Raw genomic sequence first — 10,455 nt, forward strand, 5'->3', positions numbered from 1 at the left:
AATTGTCCAATATTTTTGGATTGGCCGGAATTAGGAGGCAATTGGGACGATTGAGATGTTTTTCAATGTAATCGACCCCATTGTCACGGCAGTCTGCAAAATCTGACAAAAACTTCAGAGGACCTTTGAGAGGCTTAGTAAACGAATGGAGACGTTTCTGCAGGTACTCTTCCCTGTACATTTTCGAGTCTATTATCTTGGTCGCGACAATCTTTGTTTTCTGTCCCCAGCTACAAATACCTTGCGAAATCCAGAACTTCCTGACAAATTTATCAGTGAAAAAGAACTGAAATTTGCTAGGGGCATCTCCTCTGGCAGTAGTTTTATAGAATTTCAGGCCTGGGATCTGTACAAAATCCATCTTATATAGATGATGATGGTCCCGCCACCTTCCCCTACAGAGGTTTGAGCAAGACGAGTTATCTACGAAAAAATACTAGACCGGCTCTCACAAAAACTTTTATTTTATATCCTTTATATCTGTGAGACGCGCACGAGGCTCAAACTTTTGTAGACTAATTTTATTATTTATAATACAAAAGAAAACAACAAAATAAAAAATAAAAATAGTCCATCATCACCAAGATCATGACAGACATAATACTGACAAATACAAATTTAAAAAAAAATATATAAAAAGAAAACAAATTCTACACTGTATAATCCGCTAAAAAACTTCGTCAGGTAAAATGTTCTTGAAAAATTAAATAAAATCTGCAATAAACTGTCCAAACAAAATTTTCCGTTCGTAAACAACTTCGTCAGTTACTATTCTTTGTCAAAAATTTAAAAAACATTAACTCGGCTGTTAAGAAAATACAGCTCTAATGTGTGAAATACAGTGCCTCTTGAATTCTGTAAGTGTTGTAGCGCATTTAATATGTCTTGGCAGTTGAAAACATTTATTCCTTTGAAATACAGCGAATTTTGTGTAGCACATGTCAAGAAATTGGGTGTTCTCAATTCATTCGCGTTTGTAGTGTTATATCTATGAAAATCACTTCCTCTTTCAACTCGATCACTCAAATATCGAGGTAGCAAACCGTTAACTACTATGAAAATGAACACTACAGTTAAATAAACAATTCTTGTGAGTTAATTAATTAAGGCAAAAAAAATAAAATAAAGGTTTATTTTCATCTTGAATTTATTTTTTCTGATTTAAGGATTGTTAGAGTCGTATCAATACAACAAAATAAATCGTAAAAAGTTTTCTCCGTCAATTTCATCCTTGACGCACCTTCCTGAGTCGATACATACGAGTAGTTCTTCACTTTCTAAATAGAGTCTATCATAGTGGGTACCAACCAATTTCCAGACATTGTTTTGTTGGCATTGTAAAGCGAAAATATCCACTCGACACACGCTGATGATAGTTATCAAAAAGTGTGTTACAAACGATCTTAACAATGGATGCAACAATTTTTCATCACGCCTTTTGACATCCAATAGCTGGGACCAAGTAATATCTGAGTCACCTAATTTTCACTCCAGAAGATTCGTCTTGAGTAGCCTGCATTCGTTATCCAAGCCATGTTTATTTCCTTGTTGCGAAGTATCAACATGCACATTTGGCCAAAAATGCTACAACTTACTTCAACGAATTGAGGAAATCGGCGCATCAAATCATTAAAGTTTGGTGGCTTGACGAAATTTTGAGGACCGCAGTTTTGATAACCGGATTGCTGATATTAAATCACTTTGAAATCTGTTTCGAGAGTATAGAAGTCACGACAAATCGATTTGGAGGTCAGCTTCCTAGCTGCTTTTTCAGCTGCTTCTGCATTGATACCAACGTAAACATCCTCAGGCTTCTTCAGAAAGTCTTCAAAATATTTCACACCAAGCTCTCCAAACATAAGTTACCCAACATGATCAACAATAGCACTCTTGCCACATTAAATAGTTCGCGAAATTCAGAACTTTCAGATTGAAAAGGGCAATTGACCTTATTGTTGAGCGGTAGAATATAGTTTAGGAACAGCATAATCCGTTTAGTAATAGGATAGTTTAAATGAGTCAATATATGATTAGCGGATTGATTATGGTCATACTTGACATGAAACGAAAATAATTGTTTTCGCTCAAGATTTCGCTTATCAATTGCCTCCAACGAAAACCACCGCGCTGCGTTGCGTTCAATATTTTCATAAATCAAGACCATAAATCATAATCTATGTATGCACTGTAATAAATTTAATATTTAAAATTGAATTTAAAAACAATCTGTAAATTCTGTATCTTTACTGAAAATCTGTAATTCTGTATTTAAAATTTGGCGAAAAATCTGTAAAATACAGAATATTCTGTTTATGTGGCATCCCGGGGGAGGGTGTCCAACATCTAGAATTTTTGGCGTTACGTAATTTGTACACGACGCCTTATTGATAAGATTTTTTTAAGCGTTATAAAGCGTTACATCTGTTGTTCTTTTGATGACGTTTATCGTTAAGCGTTTGTACACACTGCCTCCAAAGTGGACACAACAGATGTCATATCCCTTCTTCCATTAACTTTTTGTAACAAAACTCGTCATTATAATATAAAATTATTTTCAGACACAATTCTCGTTCAAGATTCTTCAATCACTTGCAAATAACATGTTTCTCCGTTACATGGAATACTTATTTGATACAGAAAATATAATAAAATAGAGACAGCCCTATTAGTACGATTCCGTTTTCGAATTTTGCGATTACCAACACATTTGGCGATCGATTTTTATTTTTATAGACAGAAGATATGGGAGTGCGTTTTTACCTAAAAATTCCTTTCCACTTTCGAACACAGATAACTTTCGTTAGCGCAAATGTCAAATGGACTAACAACGCTCATCATGATGTAACTGTAGAACATATGGGAATTTGAATTTTCGAATTTTCCTATTTCCCTTCGCAGTTTTCCGAACAGTTGCAATTGTCATGTTTGGTTGAAATATGTGTTTCATTTGTCCAAAGGAGGGAGGGGTGTCAAACCATCATCGAAACATTTGTTGCACTCTAAAATCCTCACAATTCAATGTTGGTTGCATTCCCTCTATCAATTCTCAAGTTATGCAGAAATTTGTTTTTGTTTGCATGGGAGCCCCTCCAATGAGAGAAGGGAGATATGCCAAACAATCATGGAAAAACCAAATTTGGTTCCGATTGCTTGATTAGTGCTCGAGTTATGCAGAAGTTTGTATTTCATTTGTATGGGACTCCCTCCAGAGAGGTGAGGGGCTCGAACCATCATAAGAACCTTCCCCGGTCCCAAAACCCCTAAATACCAATTTTCACTGCGATGGGTTCAGTATTTTCCAAGTCCATAAGAAACAGTCAGACAGACAGACAGATATTTATTTTTATATACAGTCATTCCATGCCAAACCGATATAGTGGTTCTCAGATCTTCGTGAAAAGTGGTAGATTTGTTCTTTATCACAAAATGTTAGACCCGTATTTGTTTATTTTTTCATTAGAATGCCCAATTCTATTTTAGGGTGGTCCGAATAATCGACATTTTCACATTTTTTTTCTAACGCACATGTCGAGTCTAGTCGCAAGGGAATATTGAACGAAGACTGAAAACAACTTAATTTTGAAAAATCATAACTCTGAAACGGAAAAAATCACATCTCTGATTTCAGGATATGAGATGTGAAATAATCTCAGCTTTCAAGAAAAAATATTTAAAAAATATAGCGCTCTCTATCTTTAACCATGTAAACAACAACAATCAATAATTACGAAAACATAATTTTTGTTTTTCGCTGGTGCACCATTTTCTTGTAAAAGACTGGCTGATTGGCTTTAATTTGATACATTGATCATTTGATTCGGTTCAGTAGTTCAAAAGTTATAAATTAAAAAAAATATATATTCCCTTTTTTTTATTCTGCTTCTTCTTCTTCTTTTCCTTGTTAACAGAGATTTTAAATACTTCGATTCGTTCGTCTTCATAAAAAATGGATTATTACTCTTCTTCTTTTTTATGTTCCTCCTCCTTCTTCATCTTTTTTCTTCGATGACTTTAAATCTTCCAATTTATTCGTCTACGAAAAATAGCTTCTGTGGTCCCTAATTCCAAAGTATATGTTTGTAGAGAAACTGAATTTTTGATTGGGGACTGAGTTTAAACTCTATCCGTTCGAAAAAAAAGAGTTATTACTGTTCAAATCATGATGAATTTTTTTTCTAAACTATGTTGAGAAAAACGATACATTTCATAGTCAATAAATAGATTGCAAGTTGGCATCTGGACCATGTTATTATAAAACAATCCTTGTGTCGATCTTCGAATTAAACTAACGGTTATCGTAAAAAAGACAAAATCATCACCATAGGGTATTTTATTCAGCATGGTCTAGATATCACCGGCCATCGATTTGAAGATTTCAAAAGTTTCCCGTGCCACCTGTTCAATTTGTGTCGCAGGCAAATCGAAACCGAATACTCCACCTCCGCTAAGTTCGAGTGTAAACGCGTAAGCGGCCCCTCCAACTCCAACTGCGTAATCATCGCTAGCACCATTGGCCGTGTACAACACTTCCGCACTGTTTCCAACGAGGTAATCTGGACCCCCAATGGCTAAAACAGCAGCTCGAGCTCGTTCTCCAATGGCAACGTGTTCGGCCTGGTTTGAAACTGGGATGAAAGGCCACTCGTACCCGAAGGGATACAGTATAAGTTCTCCATACGTGTGCACTGCTAAGTAGAGCTTGAGGTTGTTCTCGTAACGAGACATCAACTTGGTCAACGCTTGTGTTTCGAGCTCGGAATTAGGTGCGCTTCCAGGAAATGTTTCCGAACAGGCCTGGAAATGTGTAGAACGTTGAAGTTCATGGTAAGATCTCCCACACATATTAACTTACTATTCTTCCAGGGGCCCACTGGTAGTCAAAATTACGATTCAGGTCTGTTCCAATGCAGAGGATGTTGACGGGATTGCGGTTCTTACGCCACAAACGATTCGTTGAATGGGAGTGTTCATACCCATCGGGATTAGCCACAGGAACAATTACCCAATCCTTTTCCAACATGTTAGAGTACTGCTCACTGTGTTCCACTAACTCGTGGATGAGATAAACGACGGACATAATACCGCCCCACTCACTTAAATTTCAAAACAGATTAGAGTACTCATTGAAAAATTATTCGACACTATTCTTACCGGGCATGCACACCGCCATCAATAAAAATCACAGGTTTCGAATCACTGCCGTGAGATGTCGAAATTTTTATAGCTTTAATCGTGCGGTTCTGATGGGTATGACCAATGTCAGAAACCCTCACAAGATTCGGATATTTTGCAGCAAGCTCATCCAAATAGTCGTAAATTTCCTGGGTGCGCCAAAAATGAATAAAATCGACAGAGCTACGCCTTGAAAATAGTTTTGCTCGTCGATATTGAAGATCGTATCTCTGCTCAGCGTCGATAGTCCTAGAATATGTAATCACCATGAAATATTATAAGGAAGCGCGTACTCAGTCATATACATTTGAACATCCTGAATCAGCACTTTGTAGTCGAATCCATGTTCTGTCAAGAATTTCTCCAATTCTTCCTGCGTCTCTGGACGAACCATTATCTGATTTCCAAGGTGATTCCAGAAATCAACACCATCGACAAGCTGCCAGTTTTTGAGCAACGTTCTCTGCTCATCTGAGGTTACCTGTATATCGTACACCTTGTAGCTGCAACATTCGCAGAAAATTTATTTTGACGGTCTTTCGACATACACCATTATCATTTACTTCTTATAAGATACCTGCTCAGCAGCCACCACAAGGGCAAGAGTTGTTAGAGCCAATATAAACTTCATTTCACACTCTGCGTTTCGATTGAACAACTGCTGTGAAGTACATTGATGTTCTATGTGGTTTTTACATTTAAAGCCTTTGCAATCATTCTTATCATTCTTCCCTGATAAGATATTTGTTTAATAGGTTTTCGACAATTTCCCGCACAGGTTGTTTTGTTTTTATGATAAGCAACCTGATCTGGAATTTCCATAGAATCACTTTCTAACGGCGATATGTTCGACAATGTTGAAGTGTGTCTACTAATCCTATTATCGTGACGAACAAGATATCTCATGTGTGATAATGAACTCGACGTCATTGGAGTGTACAGACACTCCCCAATTGATGTTCATTGTGATTTATTTAATCAGGTATTGAATATTTATCTGTTACCTGAACTTGCAACAAATATGATATGATTGTTGTTATTGCCTGAAATTCATCTTCGCATCTATTATCATCAGAGCATGAGCATGAGAGCATCACTGATACGTTTGAATATGCTATTTGTTTTATCTGAGTTCATACTAGTAATAAAGGAAATATGATGAACCAAAACCGTGAAAGTTGAATCATCATGAGTATATTTTTTTTAAATAAAAAAAAACATTGTTCTTCAGGTTATTATTGTCGATCTAGATATGAAAATTAGTGGGCAAACTTCACAGAATGAATATAACTTTCCATCAAAACAATGCACCTTTTCTATTGAGTTGGGAATACGTTCATAGAGTTTTTATATTTCTTTTATGTTACAACGATTTGTTTGCTGTTCTACAAAACTATGTTGATTGTATTTTTGATCCATTAATTTTTAGTAGTTTTGAGGCTTGAATGGAGTGAATGAAGAAGAAAGTTTCAAATCATTTTTTAAGGAGAACGATCACCAAGCCAATCGTGAATTGGCGGGAAAAATGAACTGCGATCATAAAACGATTCTCAATCACCTGAAGGACGAACACGAAATTATTGCGACACCGAAAATGTCATGCCAATTTTCTTATAATGTTTAGAATCAAACCAAAATTTTAGGGTAGTTTTATACATATATTTACTTCAAAAATCAAAAGAAAAGTTAATCGATGGAGCCTTGAGTGTAAAATTGAACGCATTTTCGCTTGATGCCCTCCATCAATGTCTTTTCTGTGTCATCCGGTACCAGTTTCTCAGTTTTTTTTCCATTTTCTTAACATGTCCTTCTCGTCTTTGACTGTCTTCTTGCTCTTCCGAAGTTCCCGCTTCATTATTGCCCAGTACTGCTCCACCGGGCGCAGCTCCGGATAGTTTGGCGGGTTCATGTCCTTTGGGACAAAATGGACAGAATTGGCCTCATACCACTTCAGGAAACTTTTAGAATAGTGGCATGATGCCAAATCTGGCCAAAATAGCGGAGCTTCATCGTTCTGCTGCAAGAACGGCAAAAGGCGCTTCTCGAGGCACTCAGATTTGTAAATCTCGCCATTTACTGTGCCCTTTGTCACGAAAGGCTCACTCCTCAGTCCGCAAGAGCAGATGGCCTGTCAAACGAGATATTTGGAGGCGAACTTCGACATTTTCTTCTTCTTAAATTTGTCGTCCACATCGAACTTGCTCTTGCCGGTGAAAAACTCCAACCCCGGAATTTGCTTAAAATCGGCTTTTATATACGTTTCGTCGTCCATCACACAGCAGCCATATTTTGTCAGCATCTTCTCGTAGAGCTTCCGTGCCCGAGTTTTAGCCGTCGATTGTTGCCGCTCATCGCGGTTTGGGAAGTTCTGTACCTTGTATGTATGTAGTCCAGCTCTCTTCTTTGCATTCTGGACGTAGCTCTGCGACATGCCTATCTTTTTAGCCAAATCACGGCTTGAGACGTTAGGATTTGCTTTAATCATCCGCTTCACCTTTCCCTCCGTCTTTTTGTTCTCCGGTCCCGGTTTTCTTCTAGCTCCTTTGCCGTGGTCCAACGTCAACCGCTCCTGGAACCGCTTCAACACTCTGGAGACGGATTTTTCCCAACTGCCGGTGCGACAGGTCAGGAAATTTCAGGTGTTTGGAAAGAATTTGTTCTCTTGACTCACGTTGGTTCACCTCCATTTTCGTTGAATCGAAAAACACGACTTCGAGTTTGACAGCATGTGGACAATACACATCAATGAGAAAGTGTGCAAAATTTGGTTGATTTTTACCCAATGGTGAAAAAGTTATGCCCTGTTGAATTTCGTGTTCGCCCTTTAATACATAACATATTACTCGCGGTTGACTCGAGGTCAGTATTACAATAAATTTGTTGATTTTTTTGTGTGTAGCCGACGGGAGATACATTCTATTGGCATCGGCTGACCATTAACCAGCAACGCCCCCTAATCAATGCCCCACATCTAATGTGGTGCCTCCCTCTCGAGGGATCCAGGTAAGATTGGCCGGCACAACCTTCAGCTCATGTGGAAGCATCACAGGAAACGTTTATTCAGTTCATCATGAATGGTCACTGGCCAGCACATTATTCGGGCTGTGTCGTTTGTATCTATAAAAAATATGTGTATGTGTAAAAAATAGGAAGGATATGATACAGGGATAACGGGTGTTCAATAAAAATTGAGAGTGATTTCAATATATTTCTGTAAAAAAAGTAAAGAGTAAAGAATTGCTCTCTGGGCTCCCTACAAACGGTCTGGACGTTTCTTCTCACTCGAGTGCTGTCAGTTCGATCAAAGATGGCGTCGAAACAACAAGCAATCCACGAGCGCGTTGTACGATTCTTCGAAACGCGCGAACGTCAACGGGAAAGGTTTACAGCAGACCACTTTCGTGACGAAATATGCCGATGAGCACTATTTACCAGATTCTGGCATCCCGGAACGTCGAGTGGAAGATCGGTAGTGTCCGTCCGGCGAAGATCATGACAAAAAAAGAAATCGCTGAAAAAGCTGTTCGACAACAAGGACAGTACGAGTTTGCGTGATGCCGGCTCCCATTCCTACATCCACAGAACCCTCAAGCAGGAGGGCATCGTCTGTCGGAAAAAGACAAGGTCCCCAGAGTACACGAACGAGCTGATAGCGACCGTTAAATCTCAGTGCCGGTGGACGACGAAGAATTATCACGGGATGTCGTTCGTGGTGGACGACGAGAGTTTTTTTCCGTTATCAAAGTCCTACATTCCCAGCAATGACCGGTACTATACCACCGAGAAGACGTCCACACCCCCCGGGGTGAAATACAAACGCAAGCATAAGTTTGAGGAGAAAGTTATGTGGAATATTGCAATCTCGGACAAAGGGAAGGTGTACCAGGAGGAGTGCATGGAGAACATTCTGGTTCCGTTCTTCTGGCCGGACATGGCGTCTTCCCTTTACGCCAAGAAGACGTTGGCATACCTCGAGGAAAAATAGATACCGTACGTACCCAAGAAACGGAACCCGACCAACTAGCATCAGTGCCGTCCGATCGAGGATTTTTTCGGCTCCCTCAGTGCCCTGATGATTGGCACAAGACTAATTGGTGGGCCACGGACACCAAGCAGCTGACCACGAGGATCCGGAATTACATCCGGAAGATGAATGTCAATGCCGTCCAGCGTTATTGTGAGAGCAACTCCACCTAGTTGTGCCGTACGGCTGAGCACAGCCCCTTTGCCATCATTCACTGACTTTTTTTTAGGAACAACCGTTATGTTTTTAATAAAAAATACGGAACTGCTTGATTTTTTTTTAATTTTTTCACTATATCACTGAGGAAATTCTCATTTTTCATTAAACACCCGTTACTACGGAAGAAACATCATGAAACGTTGACATCGATATTTCTGAGGATTATTTATATTTGAGGCAGATCATCAGGAATCATGGCTACCTAAGATATCCAGGACGGAGATATCCGATGGTCTGCCTTGTGCTCTGAATACTCTGGAAAGCTGGGAGCTAGCAGCATGGAACCTTGATACACGATCAAACAACATGCTAGATGTCGTGGTACACGCAGAATAAATATTTAGCCCATTTTTTGACATTCTCATACATTAATTCAAATGAGCTTAAAAGTACGAGGGTTGACTTATAAGTCGTGCACATTTGCACACTTGTTGAAGACGAACTAAATAAAATTCAGAAGTGTGCTTGATGAGCTGCGCATTTAGAAGGCGTGGCTTCGGTTTGTTTTGAATAGTGGAAGTATGGTGTCGTTTTCTGGCGCTATGTTAACGTGGATTGAACAAAGCGCTGTTATCGAATTTTTAACTGCTGCCGCGTATTCCCCTATCCTTGAGCCTTGAGATTTTTATTTTTTTCTTCTTCACCTCTAGAGAGACAGCTCGGACAATGTTGGACGAAGTTGGGAAAAAAGGTCAATGCTTAACGGTGACTATTTTGAGTAATAAATAAATGATTTTGATGGTTTTGATTTGTACTTTGATTTTGGTTTTACCCAATTTTGCTATTTGTTTTTATTCGTCTTCTACAAGCATGTGTGCACGACTAGTGATGTCTATTTTTTAATTAATCGTTCATCAACTAAACGATTATTTTTCCGCTGTTTGTCAATCGATATGATTAAGGCAGTATTCTAATCTAGAAATTTGAAAAAAAAATCAAAAATTTTCCTAAAATATTTATAAACATAAGGTATTAAAGAATATCCCCCACAAAATCACATTTGTTTTCCGAGTTATAGCTATTTTAGTGATGCGTTATCT

General features: G+C 38.6%; 1 protein-coding gene across 1 annotated transcript; it reads right to left on the minus strand.

The window, feature by feature from the left end:
* Positions 1 to 4,314: 4,314 nt before the first annotated feature.
* Positions 4,315 to 5,849, minus strand: LOC129769948 (carboxypeptidase B-like). Its single transcript, XM_055772486.1, has 5 exons — positions 5,736 to 5,849; positions 5,478 to 5,675; positions 5,152 to 5,421; positions 4,853 to 5,093; positions 4,315 to 4,794 (listed from the first exon to the last, which is right to left on the minus strand). Exons 1-5 carry the CDS (start codon positions 5,801 to 5,803, stop codon positions 4,345 to 4,347), a joined length of 1,227 nt encoding a protein of 408 aa, XP_055628461.1. The 5' UTR covers positions 5,804 to 5,849; the 3' UTR covers positions 4,315 to 4,344.
* Between the last annotated feature and the right edge of the window lie 4,606 nt (positions 5,850 to 10,455).

Source organism: Toxorhynchites rutilus, chromosome 2 (genome assembly GCF_029784135.1).
Source record: "Toxorhynchites rutilus septentrionalis strain SRP chromosome 2, ASM2978413v1, whole genome shotgun sequence".
NCBI lineage: Eukaryota > Metazoa > Arthropoda > Insecta > Diptera > Culicidae > Toxorhynchites > Toxorhynchites rutilus.

Coding starts and splice junctions, on each gene's coding strand:
- LOC129769948 (XM_055772486.1), bottom strand. CDS start 5,803: ATGAAGTTTATATTGGCTCTAACAACTCTTGCCCTTGTGGTGGCTGCT. Junction 5,676..5,735: donor GAGCAGGTATCTTATAAGAA/GTAAATGATAAT, acceptor CGAATGTTGCAG/CTACAAGGTGTACGATATAC. Junction 4,795..4,852: donor AGTGGGCCCCTGGAAGAATA/GTAAGTTAATAT, acceptor ACACATTTCCAG/GCCTGTTCGGAAACATTTCC.